The 21,399-nt window shown below is 43.5% G+C and overlaps 1 protein-coding gene across 8 annotated transcripts in view; it reads right to left on the reverse strand.

Annotated features, from left to right (window-relative positions):
- LRRFIP1 (LRR binding FLII interacting protein 1) overlaps positions 1 to 21,399 on the reverse strand; it is a 118,208-nt gene that overhangs the window by 56,666 nt on the left and 40,143 nt on the right. For 6 of the 8 annotated variants that reach the window (XM_068408195.1, XM_068408194.1, XM_068408189.1 and 3 more), the window contains exons 2-4: positions 12,295 to 12,381; positions 4,939 to 4,956; positions 973 to 1,020 (exon numbers count right to left, since the gene is read on the reverse strand). In XM_068408195.1, coding sequence (XP_068264296.1) covers positions 973 to 1,020; positions 4,939 to 4,956; positions 12,295 to 12,381 — 153 coding nt within the window. Of the gene's footprint in view, positions 1 to 972; positions 1,021 to 4,938; positions 4,957 to 12,294; positions 12,382 to 20,000; positions 20,079 to 21,399 lie in introns of those variants that run through there. The other 2 variants (XM_068408188.1, XM_068408193.1) reach the window with 2 other exon arrangements.

Below are 21,399 nucleotides of genomic sequence, written 5' to 3' on the forward strand. Positions count from 1 at the left end.
AGTTCTGACAGGTGAACTGATTTCTAAGCAAGGGAATTACTAATAACATGGAGCTAAGTTCACAGAGCAAGAATTGGAAGAGACTTAATAGCTTATGTGTGAGATTGGAGCATCTTGGGTGGATAGTTGGTCCATAGGGCAGCAGGCTTTCAAGAAGGCACAGAATAAACCAGCATTTATGCTGATTCATTATCAAGGGTGAAGGAAGTCAGGGAGTTTGAAAAGTTATCTTCCACACTGGAAGTCAGCTCTTTTTCAGTGCACGCTACCCAGCTTGTCAGGCAAGGCCACAAACAACAGTTTTCATCTGGTGTTGCTAGCAAGTTTATGAAATCACTTACGTTTGAAAGACATTGGAAGCCAATGTCTTCCAGCCCTTTAGCAACTGCTTCATCTTACATTATAGGTGCTAAAACAGTCAGATGTTGCTAATGGCCAAGACCATACCTGGTATCAACTTCACTGGCTTAGCAAATAGTAAAGTCCAGGACGTTGCATTATCGGAAAAAGCGAGCACTGCCACAGTAGCAGTAATAATGCAACCCGTGCAGTGCCCCTGGACCAGTAAGTACAAAGGTAACTGAAGAAGCACAGATAAAACTTGCCCAAAATTTATCTGAAGACAGATTTGAGAAGACTCAAATTGTAATAAAACTCATAAGAAGTAAAATAAGTACATATATTCCTTGTATCACAAGTGGCCTTAACAGGTCTACATGCTAAGCTAATCTTCAAGTGATAGGGCGGAGACAGAGGTCTGTAAAAAAGAGATGGCCCTAACCAAACCCTTGCCAGTTTTAAATTGATCATAAGCCACATTTCAGGCATTGATGCAGACACAAGAATTTTTGGAATAAGCGTGGAATTCAAGTTTCCAATATGAAAATACCTACTTTGCAGGATTTCAAACTCTATGAACTATACAAAACTTGAACACGTAAAAGTTGTTTAGCTACGTTGATCAAGGCCTACCATCCATTGCTCGATGTCTCCCCATTTAGTATCCAGACCATAATATTTCTACAGACAAAAAAGGGAAAAAACCAGAATTTAGATGATAAAGGCAAGCACAGAACGTTTAGACATGCGTTGCCAGGTTTCAGCCAAGCCACACAGCTCCACACACACAAACATGCCAAGGAAAAGCCGTGCCAACTGCCACCAGAGCCCACCGCAGCACGTGCCCAGGAAAAGCTGCCCGGCAAGGGGAAAGGGGTGTTTGTGGTATGCTGGGGTACTCAACAGCTGCTTCTTCCTCAGCAGTGCAAAAACACCAGTGCTGCAGGGACAAGAGCAAGGAGCGTAATGAGTCTTGAATTCCTGACCCATTTAAGTCAAGTCTCATTACAAGGGATCCGAATGCAGAACACTTTCAGGATGAAAAATGCTGTCAAATCATGTTTACTGTATAGATTTGTCAAATCGGGCAGACAAGTTGAATACAATACAACTAATCTCTGTGCATTCTTATTTGCTGTATTCAGAACTCCCCAGAGCTCCTTTTCAGAGCACAAGGCTTTTTGCCTACACTTTAACCATCTTGATAGTGGTGGTGTCACCAACAAGGATAGAAGTGGACGTGCTTCACCAATTCAGGCAAGGCCGGAAAGCTCTCTGCGTTTCAGTACCAAATGCCAAGCATTTTCTTAGTAGACTGCCTCTTCTGAACCATTTCTCAGTTCATAATTTCTTTACACAACACTGGGAACTTCCCAATGAACTTGCATTTCCACCAGACAGCAAATTGTTCAAAGATCTACAAGTTCAGCAGGACTTTTCTTTCTCCCCAAACAGGCGTTTCAGATCTACTCTCAGGAAGTCTCTTTGCATTTATAATGGTGACCATAACATTCCTGCATGAAGAAAAGTCACCGGCCTAAAGCAGTAATCAGCAAATGGAAATCCTGCTTAAGTATGCATACTATGTATTTTAGAAAAACATAGATTATGTGCTTTGAGATTCATGTATTTGTGGAAAAAAAACAAGCCTGTACTTGCCAGCTTTACCTAGAGGCTTGAGAAGGCAGGAATATCAACAGGCAAAACCTTAAGTAATGATCAAACAAATCAGAAACCTGGTCTGTCTTACGCTCTGCATTTAGCACTCGCTCAATGGTATTAATGTAATTTTACTTTCACCCTTAAAAACCTCATCCACTATTTATTAATAAACTAGAACAAAGAGCTGCGTGTTCTTTGATACTGTGTCAGTTTATTCCCACTTCAGAGTTCTTCCTCATTAAACAACAAAATTAGTTTCATGTTAAGGTCATCTTCATTTTAAGCTTAAGAACTCTGGAGAGAAGAAAGTCTGTTATAAAGTAAAAGAGGCAGCGGGGTGCTCAATTACACATCCCGGATAGCCCAAACTGTACAAGGACCTTTAAATGCTGTCAGTTTTGGGGTCACATTGGGAAAAGGCAGGAGCTCACAGCAATCCCATTCATTAGGAAAAAAATATTAGAAAATAAGTTTTTAGGCCAGTAATTTGAAAACAGGAAATAAATTCACTGCATTGCAGATTTAAATAGTATGCAAACATCTCCCTGGAACAAGGAAAAGAGACAACGGTTCAACAAGCTCTTTAAGCACTTCCCTATGAGAACAGGGAAGTATTCCCCTCTGCTCTCCCTGCAAAGCACCTCAGTGTGCGCTCGGATAGATCTAATACCCCTACACAGTGCCTAGCCAAACGGCACGCAAGTGAAATTTCTCCCTTAAACTACGTGAAATTAGAGCGCATGACCTGAACCATTGTTTCTTCAAGCGTTATGCACTTCCTCACGAGTGCTCAGACTAGTTATTTCCAGGCAGAAGCACAACACATGCAACAGCATGTTTTAGGTACATCACATCCTGACGATTCCATGACTCCAGCTGGTCAGGATTATGTACATGATCAGAACCTACTGATTATATGCTTTGTAGTAAAGCAGGTCAGGTAAAGCCTTATTAGAGGCTTTTTTTTTCCATCCCCCCAAGAGATGTATAACATTTTCTAAAACTAGAAATAAATTAAAATATACACTATGAAAATGGAGAATCCTTTCTCACACATAGGAAGGATCCACAAACATGCTAATAATTTTTTTAAGGTTGCTGCTTCCTTCTCCTGCCCTCTGTTCTTACTTTCTAACATAGGCTTCTGAATTCAGTTTTGCAAAAGGGAGATGAGGAAATACCCCTTAAAAGACTTCTTGTTCCACTCACAGTCTTTTTCTCCACCATTTAAAATTACATAGCTACATGCTCAACATCCTCAAAAGAAATGTTAATGAATGCAACTGCCTTGATACTATTTTTAATTTACAATCTTTTAAACGGCACATCTCACGCTGGACTGAACTGGCAGCATTTGAAGTACCAGGTATTCTGCCCCCTCAGTCACTTCCCATTTCTTTCTCTCAGCCCTGGTTTGAATAGCCACATGGATTAAAGGAAGAAAGTGTGCTTATCCACTAATTTGGTCTTTAGTCAGAGGCCTTTGCCAGACTCGAGTTGCCTTCTACCCTGAAAAGTGATATTACAATTAAATAATTAATGACTTTAATACCATTGAGAGAGAATTCCAGATCAGATTTGCTCACTAAGTGATAGTGAAAATGCTAGACTTGCAAACTCACTACGGGATGCTGCGAGGCTAACCCACTTATCTTCTCATCCACGTCAGGACACAAACAGTAAACAACCTCCTTGTCTCCCATGGGGCTGAGTATGTACCAGAAGATTAAATTAGTTCCTGTAAAGGAGATTGATAATGAGCCTGTTGATCCATGGGCAGATGTTAATTTGAGTCACTCAGTACATAGTAAACTCCACAGATAAAAACAAGAACAAGATGAATTTGTTGCCAAATTCACGGGGTCAGGATTAAACACCAGAGCGCATGATTTGAGCAGCTATCTTCATATACATATGCACTTAAAGAGGAGAATAGCATTTCCAAGAAGCACATGCACTGCTAGGTCAAGCGAGTGAAACATGCAGTTAAGGCAGCTGGAGTGCCAGAACAGAACAAAACAGGCTGTGGGTTTAGGACACATTCATCATTCAGCAAGCAATAAAAATATGTCAGGAAAAAAAGAAATATTGAATAAGGTAGAAAATGGCAGGCTTGAAGAAATACACACTTTCTCTCTCCCTGCAAAATCTCTTTGGAGCTATTTCTCTTTCTAGGTATCACACAGTTCAGATGTTGGAAGTATACAACAGCTAAACATCATACCACAAACTCCAAAACTCTGTTGTTACATAGCAAATGATTTCAGCTAGGGCTACTATCATTATAATTATTATCGCCTTTGCCATTGTTTGGAACTATGAGAAGGAAACTGAGAGGAGGGAAGAGATCATGACTTTAAACTGAGGTGAGAGAGCATTAAACAACACAAAAGCATTTACAATGCTTAGGTCACACTGGAAGAAAGGCCATACAGTTTATTTACCAAAAGATTACAGCTTCAAACACAACATCCCTGATTTACTTCAGTGACTTTCTGCAAACAAAGTCATCTGGAAGTCATTCTTCCTGCTGGCACCTGTTAGATGCTTGCCCAGCCTGAAATATTTTCAGCAATACACCTGGCCTTCAACTCACAAATGGCTGTATGGTTCTTGGTGACACCCAGAGCCACCATATCCTCCTACGATGGCTGCTTTGCCAAATTACTCTTCTGCTCACTGCTTATTCTTTGCCAAACAGTCTATAGAAAAAAATTATATTAAGTGCCTGACCAGACACATTTTACACAGGTCATCTTCCCCCGCTCCCCTTTATTATCCATCTCACAAGCCTACGGGAAGGAAGGAGGGAACGGCATGGAAATACCAAGCCTGCTGTGCATCTTCCATTCTTCAGAGGTTTTTCCGATACGCTAGCAAGACTCACAACGTGGGAACACACACATGCAAACACGAACGAAAGAGAGCAAGCCCTACCTTCTGAACTTGATAGATCTAGGGGAAAAGGGGAAGGAAAGAAACAAGGAAACAAAAGCCAGCATGAATGAATAAATAGCAATGCAATGTTCCATAGCTCATTCTAAAGGGAAAAAAAAAAATTTATACAGAATATACAGCAAAACACAAACACAACAAAGTGCACACTGAAGCCCTGTAGAGTTAGGCAGAATGAAAGCAGCGTTTACATTCCAGGCCTCCTCCACATAAAGAGCTAAAACACAACATCCCTGTTCTCATACTCACTAGGTTCTTGGAGGCACACACAACATTTGCTCCCCAGACTTTGCCCCAGACCAGAGCCTAACCCAGCTGTGAGCTAGGACCTCTCTCTCTTCCAACCGCCCTCCTTCAAAGTAATGGATGCCCAAATACTCACCTGGGATGACAGCTGTGCAACTACCATCACAATAAAACCAAACAGCATTAACTACAGAAAATGTGTTCTTCCTTTAAGGACAAATTTTGTCCTTAACTGATGAAGCCTAGTTATAAAAGCAGCGATGCTATACAACTTTTCAACTGTGTACAGCACAGTGTCAGCTTGTTAAAAGCCTCTGAAAAATTCTTGCACATACATTGCCAGCATTGGAGGATCTCTGCAGGTTGCTTTTTCAATTTTTAATGTTTCCACGGAGCCTCACACCATTTGCAGGCCCTAATAAATGCACTGCTGACTCAGCAAAGTTGTTCCATCGTCTTGGACCTTTTTAATAATACACAAAAGCATTACAGCCACTCTATTACATCAGAATTTTGTTGAAGTTGAAAACTGCCCTTGACTGATCAGCTTTGTAAATCCACATGAAAACAGAAAATGTGTTTTTTTTTCTTTTATCTCTCCCAGCATTTCTAAAGCCAGAAACCCTTCTATTCAGAAAACACCTAACTGGCTACACAAATCCAGAAAGAAACTGCAGCTTCATTCTCCCCACTGCTCTGCTGAACACTCAGCTTTCTATCTGCAGGAAATGTATCAGAGCTCTGGTCCGAAAGCCCTCAGCTGCCTTACTGCTCATCTTCCTGGATAAGCACTGATGCTGAATAAACACCACCACCAGCCCTCTGCTCTACGAGTACAACCCAGGGAGAATGGTACGTTGCTCTGACTCCAGTCAGTCAGCTGGTCAGCAGGCAGCAGGGTAGCTGGCCTCCCATATTTTGGGATGTTCAGTGGATCCCTGTCATCCATTGCTCCTCTGGGCCATCTCAGGTGAACCCAGACCCCGGTGCTGGGAAGCAGAGAGTACTTCTTTCAATCCCTGCCTCCATGGCCAGATCAGGTTCCCCTTCGTGATCATGAAGGACAACTGCAGAACCCAGCTTAATCCCTCAGAAGCATTAATTCCTATTCCTACAAGCGCAGGGGGGATAATTGAGACCGACATTTGAAGCTAGCATTTCCCAGACACTAATCACCTTGCTTACCTTTTACTAAGAAAACCTTGAAGAGGAAGATGAACTAAACCCTCCCACAGTTCCAAAGACTGCATACCGACTCTGATTTTTGTCTCTCCCTTGCACACATACAAATGCCTCTCATCCACACACAGAAGCCAGCCACCACTGTTTTAGATGTGGCAATTACCACGTAGCTGTTTAACCTTTAAGCTTTAACTTCCCCATGCTGTTGTTTCACCCACGCTTTGAGGCAACACCATGGAAGTCTTGTTTTCCAAACCCCAATGCTTCAGGCTTGGCACAGCAGGTATTCCTGTTGAGTGCAAAACCCGACACAGGAGAGGTCTTGTGTCCAGGACCCAGACTGCCAATGGGTAAGATAACAACGAGGCCCTTGTTCAGGGCCAGACACCACGGAGGACAGTGGAGAGGGGCACAGGGACAAAGCCAAGTGAGTCACCACTGTCCCAACATTTTATAAAACCTAGAATTTTCTTGGTCATCCATTAGCTAACAGGCATTACAACAGCTCTGCTCCAAAGTGACCGATCTCTCATCAGTGTACTGTCCTCCTTAGATAGTACATTACAGGAGAAAACAAACCCTTTTAAACAATAATGTCTATTGCAGGTATGGCCCCTACAAAGAGCTTAACAGAGTCAATAGACATTTAATCAGACAAATGCCTTAAATAGCACTTTCCTGTATTATGGTGTAGCAAAAAATGTCGTTTTGTCCACAGTATTGGTGGCAGACTGCTTTCCTGGTTTCCTTATCATATGAGGTTTCCCTCAAAAGTAAAGTTTTTCATAAATAACTTTTGAATGGGACAGAACAAGCCAGTGAAGCATGTTTAGATGGCAGCAGAAGGCAGAAATCCAGAGTCTACTACAAACACCTTCAACGTTGTCCCTCGAAAAATTTTCCTGTGCACCTTTACACTGGATGCATAAGAATGATAAGAAGTAACCACCACAGACCTCCTTAACTTCTGCCCTGTATATGCAAGCACCAAGTTGCATAGCCAGCCTCTCCTCTCTCATTCAAGCCATGAGAATTCTGCTTTTCTCTAGTTTTAGATCTAGTTTTAAAATCTGCCTGGGATTTTAAACAGCTTCAACCATTCCCGAATGGCAGCTGTGCCATGGGACCCGCTGATTCAGATCAGATTGGCAGGCTCCAAATCGTAGTAAAGGAAGAAGGGGCCTAAGTCACAGCCAACAGGATGGGTGAGCAGATCAAGAGTGTTTGCAAGCCGTTTGCTCACATTAACTTGGCTTCAGTACATTCACTAAATTTACTACATGCTCAAGGAACTGACATGGAAAAAGAAACCCATGACAGAAAGTACTGGTAACACCTTTTATTCTGAAGAAATATGAATCCAAAGGAGGAAAAGTTCGTGCAAATGAGTATGCTGGTAAAGAACAAATTCACAAAATAGCAAAGCCAAGTTTTGTGCTGTGCCCTTAAAGCAAGAGCTGAAAATGAAGCAAGGAGACAAGCACAATGCGCTTGCCTTGACCTAAAAGTACAGGCTCATCTGCTGTGTGAACTGGCAAGCAAGATTCTTATCCTGCAGATTAAGGAGTGGGAGGAGATCATTCTCTTTTCACTTCAGGCACTAATATCAGCTTAAATTGTGGTCTCCAAGTGTCAGTCCTCAAAGAGACATTTAAAATCTTGCCAGCAGAACACACAGAAGGTACTCCTACATAAAACATTCTCTACAATTAGTCCTAATGCTGCAGCTTTTACGTGTCTTGAAACATTACTTAGATGTTAAATATTTCTTGGAGAAAAAAGGCTTTAATATATCTTATGCCAAGATTCTAAGGAAAAAAAAAAAAATACACAGAAAAAAATTCTTCTCTCCATTTTACCTGGTAGCCCCAAGAGAACAACTGACTTGACCCGACAACTCCTGACTGGCTCTTCTGCAGGAATTAAAATTAAATATCTGAATGCACACAAGCATTTGTCTCTGTACCAAACACAACTCTACAGTATGAGCCAAATGGACTGGCTTTAGATTCTGCAACTGTAAACCAATTGTTTAAAGACCATGGCAGCATGGTGTGGTAAAAAACACAAGGCCCATCACTGCTCTGGCTCCCACCAGCTGGGTGGGTACCAGTGGCACGGAAACAGGCAAGGGAGCAAGAAGCATGTACTATAATTGTCCTTTCAGCTTACAACGTGCATTGGCATTGCCTCACACAAGAGCTCTCCTGTACTGACTTACTATGCATGGAAGCACACAAGGAAACCTACTGTGACCTCCAGATTAATTACTTACACCTTTGGTGGGTAACAACAACAAAGCAGCACAGAACAAGAAGTCAGGAACATTCCAGCAGTTATGTTTATTAGATCTGTGACTTTCTTAGAACCTCATGTTCAGGAATCCCTTCTCTACTAAATATATACAATATATACACATGTATGTGATTCAAGAGTGACCACCACCCTTATCTTCATAAATCAGCATATAGCAGATCACGATTCTTGCGCTCATTTTCTTTCTCCAGCTTCAGAAAACACTTTTCATTTACCTAGTTTATACTTTCCTATTGAACTAGCACTCATGTTCTCCTCCTTACCTTCCTCTCCCTGAAAAAAAACATCACATTGGCACAATTACCCTTTTTTCTGCTGCCTGGCATGAGGTGATGCCAGGTGATGAGATGATACCACCTCTGGAACACACCTGCAGTCCTGCCCCACCACAGCGAACAGCAGCAGCCTTCCACAGTAACTTTCCCACACCTCACACTGCAATTCAGGGTGTTTTCTTTCAAAAGCTCATCTATTTCTGCCACATAATTTTCTTCAATTATTGTTCTACTACAGCAGTATGCTGCTTCACGTTAAGTTTCCAGAATAATTCTTAGAGTCACCTTATATTTCAAACCAAGCTACCCCTCCAAACACACAAACCACGAGAACAGCAGCAACCTCTGGCAAGAGGTACAGCAGCCTGCGCCAGGGCTGAGCCCACACCTGCAGCAAGCGTGCTCACCACCGTCCAAAGCCAAGCTGCTGCCATGAGCTTCTCATCATGTACTCCTTTTGAAAGGAAAGGAGCTTATCAATAGCGTGGCTGATGATGAATACAATTTTAAATTTCCAAAAGAATCGACTATGCAGCAGTTTCTGCTGTCAATTATGTGTGCTACATGAAATAATTGCTGCCAACAGCATAGCTCGGTATGATATCGTGTAGCCCTCACCATTTACCAATGAACTTTACTACACAGTTGTGACCAATTTTTGGTGCACTCTTCATGTGTGGCTAGCCTACAGAACCAGCACATGGTGTTTTTATAGCTTTCTAATGAAGTTGCTGCTCATTCTACCTACAGAAACATTCATAAGACAATAAAGATCTCAAATACTTGGTGCTTTTGCATTGATAATTCTTTTGTAATAGTAACAGAACATTAGTTAAATCACATACGTAAACTCATGATGCAGAAGTCACCCAATTAGTTTAAAATGAGGAAAATGAAGGACAGGTTAAGAAATGTCATTAATACTAGATGATGGGCAGGAAAGGAGCCAATTTCCAGTCCAAATCCAAATCATTAAAAGACCCTACTTCACTGCCAGCGAGAGCTACACTGCCATCTTTATAGCTTGCAATGGTAACATCTGGAAGCTTTTAGCCCAGACCAAGAACATAAATATATTCTTAAGTAATCCATGCTCCTCAAAAAGCCTGTCGAGGCATGTACATTGCTTTAAGCATGAACAAGTACACACACACGCAATAAATTTATTTATTGCTTTTAACTCCTATATCTGGCTCTGAAGTAGTACAGCAAGTGCTTTAAATTCTGGTTATTCAACATGGCAGCAGTGGGAATGTGCTATTTATTCTTCCAAAAAGTTTGCGAAGGAAAATGAACATGGCAGATAAAAAGCTGTACAGACACCAGTATCACAGTACATTCTCCTCCAAGGAAAGGGTAGGTGCCAAATCTCGTGTTGATTGCTGCTTGGGATTTTCTATATTTACATTTTCTTTTATTATATCTGCAATATACTTTTGGCAATGAAAAACTTCCTGCAGCCGTTCTTACTACCTCTACCTTGCATCTGGGGGCTGAGATAAGTGATTTGAAAAAAATTACAGAATACCCAAGCTTGCAAAATATATAACAAGTGTGTAGACACATTATGTAATTTATGCCAGTGAATTACAAAACAGACTGTAGTGAGTACCTGGCTTAGCTATCACTGAATTTCATATTTCAGAGTGACATCCTGTACCATGCGATTTCTCTCTATACAAAGAAATTTTCACAGATTTTCAGATCACCAGCTCTTCAGTTAACTGCACGAGCATGCACATAAGCTTTAGTTTTCACAGTAAAATTTCAATTTACTAGGACACCCTTTGCAACATCAGCTTTTAATCTTCAAGGGGGTCATCAGCTGCATTAAAGTTATCTGCAAATTAGATGGTAACACCACTGACACCCATATTTAGTTTGCTGCCCAAACAAAACACCTAGGGGTTGTTTACCATGGATCTTCCAAAGGCTGCTCGGCAAGTCCCATCACTCAGGCTATAGGCGCAGCAGGCAACTTGACAGTACCAATGCTTATCTGCAGTCCAGGCCTTCTGACTGTGGTCCAGGTTGCAAGAAACATTCTTCAAAAAACAGCAACTGGGGCAGAAAAAGGCTCCTCTCTTCCACAAGCACTACGCTTGCAGCAACACTCCCCCGCAGCTCTCACTCCTGGGGTGTTTGCAGGTACATCTAACCCTGCTGTGGCTTACAGGGTGCTGAGACACATCCAAACCTGCCTGAACTAGACGAGACACTCCAGCACAAACCTGAGCATGGGCAAACTGCCCAAGTTCTTCTGTTCCAGGCTGCTTATTGCAGCCTGCAACAACACTAGTCTGCTATCACATCCAGATTCAGTGTTTAAAGCACCCTACCGCACAGATGTACATTTATTCTTACTACGTATTCCCACACCCTGCCCCCAAACTCCTTACTTCTTCCCTTTCCTTCAAAATCTATTTGAAAAAAAATTGAATTATGATTGCTGCTGGCCCTGTTATGCCTACTCTGCCATTTCATTAAATGCACATCAACAAATACAAATCTTAAGCCCTTCTGGTTCAATCCACCTGCGCCAACCCATGCTTGCAGCCCCATTCTAACAGCACGGCTTTAGCTTCCAGAGCTTCAAAACAAATGCTGCTCTCCATTTCTTGAAGTGGAGAGAACGACATTTAGCACAGCTCCTGCTTGTCAAACACAACAGGAGCAGAACAAGCCTTCTTGGTCTTTATGATCATTCCTACACTGGAAGCCCATGGTCTCCCACATGCTGACATGCAGAGGCACAGTAACTTCGCTGATGGTATAAAACAACTAGCTCTTCCAGAATTTGGGAGAGACTACACCAGGCACTCAATCCTAACGCTTCGGAGAAGGTAATGTTTAGCCAAGTTTGGTTTCTATCACTACTTCTGCCAACAGCAGAGCATCACTTTTACAAACAGGGACGACCACAATGCCAGCTTCACAGCAACGAAGCAAACCGACTTGCAAGTAAAGAGTTATACAATGGCCAAGAGTCTTCCATATTCATTAGATTTCTAACAAAGTGATAAGAATCCACCCCCTCAATGCACACACAAACAAGCTGCGTACTTCAAAGTTTAATATTAAACAATGATTACTAACCACCAGTATTTTCTGTGAATACTTATACTGGCTTCACCAAGATAAAATTCTTGCCACAATCCGTATTTTTTCCAGGCTATTTTATTTGCTATCCTGTGATCAACATTAGCTCCCTGCAGACTATTAATGCTTCAACAAAATATAGATTTACCCTTTGTTGCAGGATCTCAGATTATATTCAGAAAAGAAGATGATCAACACACCCCCAAAGCCTCGACCATACCTCTTTCTGCTGCCTCTCCAGTTCTTTCATTCGGATCTCCCGTGCCTCTGCCCGTGCCGCTCGCTTTGCTGCAAGTCTTGCTTCAGCCTGCAAACGGGAACACAGCAATGAAATAAAAGCTGGACAATTCAATGTGAAACACACTTGTTAGGCAGGGCATGAAACAAGGAGACTTGACTCGGCAAGACTGTAAACACATCTGTAGGAGTTAATTCCCTATTGCAAGTAATGGCCCTGCCTTCCGTAACTTGTTATGCTTCACAGGCGGGTAATACACCCCTGTGTAGGCACTACCTTTGGTTAGCAGTTGTGTTTAGAAGTGCCCTGCATTTCTTTAATTACACACACACGTACGTGCACAGCAGTTAGGTAAACATTGCTATTCGGCATGACTATGCACAACTAAGGCTGAAATGATGGAGGCAAGGGAGTAGGGAACCTCAGAAAACACACTAACTCCATTAAAGTCTCCAGACGTCCATATTCAAGTCCATACCTCTCTGGAGTGGAATCTGCCAAGAACGGGCCTCTCAGCAGATCTACAGTGCTTCCTCATTTCAGCCCAGTTGGAAGTGCCGGAACATGCTATGCAGTAACATTTTTAATAGTCTACTTTTAATCCCAGGCAAAACCAATCAGTTTTATAGAGAAAAATGTCAAATTAGCTCAGGCTTGGTACAGGGCAACTGCGAGCAGTTTGCCCAGTGTAACTCAGAATAGCTCAGCAGGGAGCAAAAGGCATCACTCAGGTAGTCACCCTGGTGTTACACCCAACTCCTCTGCTTCTGAAACCTTTTACGGTAAGTATAGCATCCAATTTAACAGGAAAAACTGCAATATCGAGGTCAAGCATCCAGAAAACCCCACCACCAGTGCTTTCACTAGCACTTCTAAACAGAAGGAAAAACAGAAAAAAAAGAAAGGTGTCATTTCTTTTCCCTTCTGTAAGTATATTCACCACTCAAACTTGTGGAAAAGGGCCACAACCGTCAAAAAAGCAACGCAAAAAGCCAAAAAAGGAGTAGGTTGGCTGAAACTTTCAGCTAATATAGAAGGACTGATGAAAACCAAGCACAAGCTGGGGTAAGACTGGGAGCCTTGCAGTGCTGTAGATCTCAAACCCTCACCAACGATAACAAAATCCAAAATACAGAGTCACTAGGCCAAAATTTAAGCTCACATCAGCCACCTTCTACAAAACCCCACCACAAACAGCCCCAATCCCTCGATACTGCTGCTGTTCAGTTATTGCCATTCTCCCCCGTTTCACTGCGTTACCCCTAGACTTGAGCTGGTAGGCAGGCAGGTTCCTTTTGACAACTATTGCAGCTCCCTGTTGTGCAAATATGATCTACTTAAACGAACTGAGTTTTTAATTCTCACAACACAGACAACTTCAGACTGGAAAGTTATTTGTAACAACGGAAAAGCCTTCTCAGAGGGTAAAAATGCCCACGGCAGAAAGAACAAAGGGTTGGTTCTGTATAGAGTGCTGCTCTCTTCAGTTCATTGCTCAAATTTCGAGGTAACTGGCTCTGCCAAGGACAGAAACCGCAAAACACACTTGTGGCCTCATACCTAGAGCGGACCTCCACGCTTGCGCCCAAAACCGTCCCCTCTCATCGTGGGGTGCCGTTACTTACGGAGCCAAATGACGGCAGGCTCCAGGGCGTGGGCACGTGTTACCACAAGCGTTTTCAAGGGGCCATGGCTTCAACAGCACTTACCCACCCGACGCAGTTTGTCCATAAAAACCCCACGGCACTGCTGCTGGGCAAACACTAGGCAGAATCCCTGCCAGGCAGACTTATGCAAACCTGCCACGTTTGAAATAGTTTGACACCCACTATATAAACATGCTGTCAGATGTCTGCTAAATGTAAGAAATCACAGTACTGGAACCAGTATGATATTGACTTGACATGACCCATTTCTGCTTCTCTGAAAAGAAATTTCAATACCTCAAGCAGCACTACTGTATGTCTGTCTCACAGTCAGTACCTGTAAATACAGGACAGTGTCAGAGACAAGGACTGCTCCTGGCTATTCATCACAAGAGGCTGCTGGGCAATTCCTACAATACTGGGTAACAACATGCACATACCCCAAGGAAGGAGAATCTTACTCCAAGGACTCCAGCTCACTAATAATTTTTTGGGGAGAGATGGAACAGGAGATACAGCTTTAAACACCACCTTTGACTCCTGATGGTTTAGAGATGCATTCCCTCAGCCTGACACGCAGACTGTAAGTAGTCTTAAGAAGCGCCACAAAAATGAAAGTAAAAAAACTTAACTCTGTACATATGTTTGAAAATGGCACCTGATCTGGGTGAAGAACATCAGTGCAAACATGTAAAATTCAGATGATGTGCTTAACACACACATATAAGCATTTCCCCTTCTGTTTTCCTCGTGTGATTAGGGCCAAAGGATTTACAGGCTTGCTAGCTATGTTGCAGAGTTATATATCCTCCAGAAGTGAGCACAACATGCAATGAAACAAAGCAACTTGAAAAATGGAAGGAGGGGAATAGCAAGTTACTCCAAGGCCTCCCTGAGAACAAGGCTCGCCCGTTCCCTAGATACCAGTATCGACTGTTAAGTTAAATTAATTTCACTTTGTGAAACATCCTAGTAAACGACAGATTACATGTATGATACATTCCAGTTTTAAGTGCCAATCCATGGAGTATCCCTAATTTATTCTATTTCAGCTTTACAGTCCTCCACCTGCTCATGCAAAGCCAATCTGTAAACCTTTAAGAGACGCAAGAGTAAAAATACATTTTCACTTAGTACTTTTGACTAACAATAGCTTACATCTGAATAAGCACATTTTTTATTTATGAACTTTTTCTTTCCATGCCACATGGCTCTTCAGCATTACGTATCTTTCAATACCAACAAGAGAAACAATATATTCTGGATCCTTTTCAATAACTTTTAAACATTTTTTAGTATAACATATTCTGTCATCAGCACAAAGCCTAGCAGAACCTTTGTAAGAAGTCAACACAAGTTATTCCATCCAGAACACTAGTACTTTAAAGCAACTAATTTTTTATCACATCAAAACAAAGAATTACAGAATCGTTTAGGCTGGAAGGGACCTCGGGAGGTTTTCAGTCCACCCTCCTACTCAAAGCAGGGTCAGCATCAAATTCAGACCATGTTGCTCAGGGCTTTGTCCAGTTGGCTCTTGAAAACCCTCAAGGCTGGTGGCTCCTCAGTCTTTCATGCTGCTACTTCAATGCCTAATCATCCTCACAGCAAATATTCCCTCCCCTCCCCGGCCCTGCACCATGTCAGAAGCTGCTCTTTTCTAAATTAAAACCCACTGTACCATCCTCCCACCATGCACCCCCATAAAGAGCCTGGCTCTTGGCTTCTTAGTAACCTCAGCTTGTATGACAGAAGGCTGCTGTTAGTACCTACCTTAAGGAGGTATTCTGCATCATACGCTATAAGTAAACTGGCTGTTACATTTTTAAACACATTCTCAGCAGTGTCTGGGTGCTATCCAGATAATTACACAGTTATTTTCGTCATGGTTCCTGACAAAAACACCAGCTGATTTGTGCTGGACAAAGGCAGTTTGTAAGAAACAGGCCATCCTTCCCTAAATGGTTTTCGAATCCACAGCAAAACGAGACTACGGGTGGTGAGAAATACACATGGAGAACAAACTCTCAGTGCAATGATGTGATTGACACAATAAGCAATGGTCTCTGATGGTATCAGTTATACCAATAGCATTGAGATAATGATTAAGCATGAACCAAACAATTTCATCAAATAAGAGGTCGGTTAAGAAAGACTTGAACACGCTCTTACTCATTATCCATCTCCCTTTGGCACTTTAACAAAACAGGACCACTAGAGTCCACAGGAGGGTAAGTCAGAGCTCCCAAATCCTTGCAGGTCCCCAGGAAAGTCCTCATCTGACAAAGAGCAAAAACAGTCTCCCAGCTGCACAAGTCCAATATCCCATCTCAGCATTTCCAAACCCTACTCATCTGAGGCTACACACGAGCCTTTGGAGGGCGTTCTCAAACACGGCAGAAATCTATTGTGCTATAATCAGGCTGGTCATTAAACAATCAGCCTGTGCCCTTCAGAATCCCATTTCTACCAATGCTTTAATCGATACAGTTACTTAACCCAAATGAATGTTTTTGATATTCTGTAGGTGGCATTGGTGACAAACCAGGCATCGCTCCCGAGCTCAGAGGAAGCAAATCAATCAGGGCAGAGATGAATCCACACCTAATCCTTACTGTGCACGATTTTATCAAAGTAAAACTAAAAGTCTGGTAGCAACCCTAACGTTCAGCAAATTCTGCAGCAAGTGTAGGAGACAAACAGGAACTGCTACACACAGATTTTCCTGTGCAGAAGCACAGCTCACCTACTAACAGGAGTAGCTACCCCAACAGCAAGCCACATGGCATGGACATTCATAACACGACCTCCACTGTCACTTACAGGATTCTAGACTAACACAATAAGGTGTCAGATTTATTATGGACCTCTTCCTGAAAAGCAGGGGCATGACTGAACTCATCTGAGTTTGTCAAACCACACTCTTTGAAAGTCTTGGACTCTGTTTTCACATTAATAGTTCTGTGCTATAAATACCTTGATTTCTTGCATGCCCTGCAAACAGCAACTTTAACTTCACATTTCTCTCTCTCTGCTGACTAAACCAAAACAGGTTTTGCCTTGATTATTTTGGCCTTCATCCAGCCCAAGCACTTGTCAGAGCAGACCCAAGTCACCTCCAAGGGCAGTCAGTAGCAGCCAGACACCATGGCCTGCAAGAGACACAGCTGAACATCATGAAATCACCAATAAATTCATACAGACTTCTGAAATTCAGACTACAAAAGCTGAAACGACAGTCTCAAGGTTGCCAGAATAAATAACTATTCAATGGATTCCAGATGAAAAAAAAAAAAATCACTAAGATTGAAGGAACTAATCTTAAAATCACCTAAAATTCAGTAGTGATTCAGTGAGCAATACAGGCCTCAATCGAAAGTGACAGATAGCTGGCAAAAACAGAAGAATAAAAATATGAAGCTTAATTGCACTCATTACAAAGCTTTTGTAACTTCCCTTTTATAAAGCATTGCTCATCCGACAAGGAGAGCTGGCAGCTCCAGCTGTACTGTGCATGTCATAGAAAAAAACCTCCTAAGGGGCTTCTGTAAAGGCCCGTGGGCAAAACAAGAGGAGACTGCAACCACACTGTTTAGATGAACATGGAAATCCACACCAGCTGAAAAATAATCGCCTTAATTTATGTAACTTGCTCAAATACTCCAACTACACATCCTGCATTTTTGTCATTTTATTGCAGTTGCCCAGAATGATTTATAGCCCCTAAGCCCCAAAACAAGTACACTGCTGCACCGCAAAAAGCTCGTTGCTTTTGTTGGTCCACTTGCTCAGCACTCGACACTGCTGCTTAAGGGTCACTTTTGTTTTAAAATAAAAATCCAGCCCTATGCTGCAGCAGATCTTTATCCTGCCTTAAGGCGTTCAGTACATTTTGCTCTGAACAGGGAAAAACTAAGCAGGTTGTAACCCAGCTCATTACTGAAGTACAACTGCATCTGAAAAAAAGCCAAACCAGGTATTTGATATCAGCTGGAAAGGGTAAGAAGCATCCTCTGCTGTCTGCAGCATGAGGCACTGGGGAGAAGTGGGAGTATGAGATGTGCAACGGGTGAGGAGTTACACCCCCACACACCGTTTTTCAATACCACTCATCAAGATGAGGCGAGGTGTGGTTGCACCCGTACCCAGCGCTGCCAGGGCCAGAATTATAATGCACAATGGTTACGGAAGCAACGGCTTCCTGGCCCCAAGCGCAGGTCGGGGAAGCTGCACATCCATTATCATTTTGATGAGAGAATTATTTAGGTGACTTGGTTAGGTAGAGGCTAATGACACACATCCTGAAGGTGTGCATCCTCAAGAGCTTTTCCCTTATGAAATATCCAAGCACTCATTGTTTGACTGGAAGCCCCAAGAAACAGCTAACAAAGACAGGAAATTATGCTGCTTTTTTGAGCAGTGAAAAATGACTATGTTGACTTGCCACATAGCTACATACGTAAGAGTTTTCGATCTATACAAAGCACCCCTTAATTCCAATGGACTCAAAATTATCTGCTTCTAAGACCAGTAATCAAAGTCAGTATATTTTTTGTGGAGGACTGCAGTGTTAGTTTGCCAGCACCAAACCATACTCAGAAAGCTCTCTGATCCCACTGTCAGAGAAACTTTAAAACACAAGTCTGCCCGACTAAATTGCCCCTGCTCACTCTTCCAACTACTCTTACCTATTTCTGCAATAACTATTCTCAGGCGAATTTAAACTTCTTGCCAACATGCTTAAGATACAGCCAGCAAGTCGCTTTGGAGGCAAGCACAATTTTTCATGACTGATGCCATCCCGTTCCAATATTCTGTATATAAAGGCTTTTCTTCAAATGTTATACAACTGCTTGCTCTATTTACGTAGGCCATACTTCAGTAGACAAAACAGATCTGATCAGGTTTGTTGTACTTCTACAGAATTTAAAGTCTATTTAGACAAGCAGCACCTGATTTGCAATATTCCTGTAACCCAGCTGACCAACATATCAGGTAAAATTGGTGCTAACCCACAGCAGTATTTTTCCCATCTCCACTTGAGTAACAAGTGACCTAAACCAGTGACTTCCAGGAGCTCACCATGAGTTATCATGCGCTCCTTAGCATATAAATGACTTCTATGTTCAGAGGTCAAATCAGCATATTCACCTGACATTTTTTGCGTCTGAGTTATAAATATAAACATACTTTGCACCACTTATATGACAATGAGCCTATGAATCACACAGGCCTCGGTCAGTCCACATCCTGTGTCACTCCTCACCTTTCTCTTAAATGCAAATCGGTATTAAAAGGCAGCACGTTCACGAACCTCAGCCTACACATAAACATACGGATTCCCTCTTAGTACCTGTGTACCAGTGTCACTGGTTAGATAGACAGGCCCATTGTGGGCTTGTCTAACAGCTCCTCTCCGGTTCATACAGTGACAATGGTGAAGGGGTGACAACGGTGAACCAGAGAGTGACAGTGTGTGTCAACGGATGACTAATCCGCCCATTAACGTTTATGGGCACACGGGGCTGTTTTGAAACCTTAGTTAGAAAACATTTAACAGGTTCAGTTGGCACATCTGCTCCTGCACCAAACTGAGCAGTAAGTAGCTTACGTTTTAGTACCGATTTTTAAAAGAAAGCCTTAGAGAGCTCCACGCGTTTTGAAGAACCAGCTACCTTACGCGGCTGTCGTTCGGTGGCAGCAGTAACGACCTCCCCAGCACCCACCTGTCCGGAGCTGCTGGGAATTACACACCCGGCCAAAAGGAGACCGAGCCCCAAGTCGCACACACCACCACGGAGCCCAGCGCTCTCTAAGCCCCTGGATGCCCACCTCCGAGCTCAGGCAGCCAGGGCCCGGCGGAGGGGGGCGGTCCGCGGGCGCGGAGCCGAGCTCAGCGCCGTGACAGCCGAGCGAGTGCGCACCCGCCGCGCCGCGCTGCCCCTTCCCCACGGACACCCGGGGGCACGACGCGGGGCTGGCGCCCCGACGCCCCCCGAAGCGGGTGGGGCGGGTGCTGTCCCCGCCGCCGCCTGCCCCTACCTGCTGCCGGGCGGCCGCGCTGAGGCAGCCGCCTGCCGCCTCCATGGCTCTTCCCGCCGCTCCGCTCCGCTGCCGGGCCGGGCCGGCCCCCTGCGGTTCCGCGGGCGGGGCGCTGCCGGCGCCGGCCCCCCGCTCCTGCCGGCCCGCGGCACAGGGCCTGTGCCCAGCTTGGGGTGCGCCGGGCTCGGGGCTCTGCTTCAGGCAGCGGCACACCTGCCGCAGTCCCCACCGGACCCGCGCAGCGAGCTCGCCCTAAGCAGTCCGCATCAGTTCTGAGCGCGGCTTCAAACCTCAGAACCTTCCTATAGACACCCCCAGCAACAACCCAACAACTCCCTGCTCAGCGTACGGCCGCCCTCCGGGCTGCATATCCAAGCACGCCGGAAGATTTAACACTTATAAATATATATTCACACCAACCAGCATTTGCATCGCAAATATAAACCACATAACTGTTGTTAATTTGCTGCAATTATATCGGTAGGGTGTGTTGGGTTGGGTAGAGCTGAGCTTAAAACGGGTGATCAATGCTGGATATGCTGGTGGTGGTTTTATTCTTTAAGAAATAGCATTACACTCTAAGCAATAAAAAAATGGAGCAAAAGAAAAGGCCAGGGAAAAGCAATCGGGAATAGTGGCTGGACAAAAAAAAAAAAAAAAAAAAAAAAGAAAAAAGGGCATTCTGCATCTCAAAAGGTCTCTTGTGATAAGCCTAACACACACTAAGGGAAAAATCATAAGGATTAGAGGACACAAGTGTTTTTAAATGGCACTACATGGGACAATACCCCAAGAATACTTCAAGGCACAGTCAGAGCAGAAATCTTGGCTCCACAGAAATTAGTGCCATCTCCTGATTTCCCCTTATTTCATCCAAACCACCTCTTGATTCCCCCTGATTTCATCTCAAGCGCACACACCTACCCCATCACAGAGACAAAAGGGCAGGGAGAATTACTGAAGCTTAAGCAGCTCATTTTATCCATTGCAATTTTGCAGCAGCAACAATAGCAAACACGGAGAGTCATCTCTTCCTGGCACCGGATTTTCTCTGGTTGCAGGGACAAGCAAAACAGGTTGCTCCTTAGCAACGAAACCCTGCGCGCTCCTCTCCCTCCCGGTCAGCCGGCGCAGGTTGGGGAGCCCTGCGAAGCCTCCACCCAGCAGCCGAGCTCACTTTTTCCATGAGCTGCCAGCCCAGTATGGAGAACGTGTTTTTTTAACGCTGGCAGAGCACACGCTGCCATGCTGCTGACAATATTTTAGCTAATTTGGAAGCGCTGGCACTGTTTTACATTCAGGGGGCAACACTTCAACTGGATTCATTGACAGTCCCTGGACCCCAGCCATGTCCCACTGTCCCTGGAAAGGCCAGACATGCTTCCTTTAAATAAAAGGC

The sequence above is a fragment of the Nyctibius grandis genome, chromosome 9, assembly GCF_013368605.1.
Source record: "Nyctibius grandis isolate bNycGra1 chromosome 9, bNycGra1.pri, whole genome shotgun sequence".
Classification (NCBI taxonomy): Eukaryota; Metazoa; Chordata; class Aves; order Nyctibiiformes; family Nyctibiidae; genus Nyctibius; species Nyctibius grandis.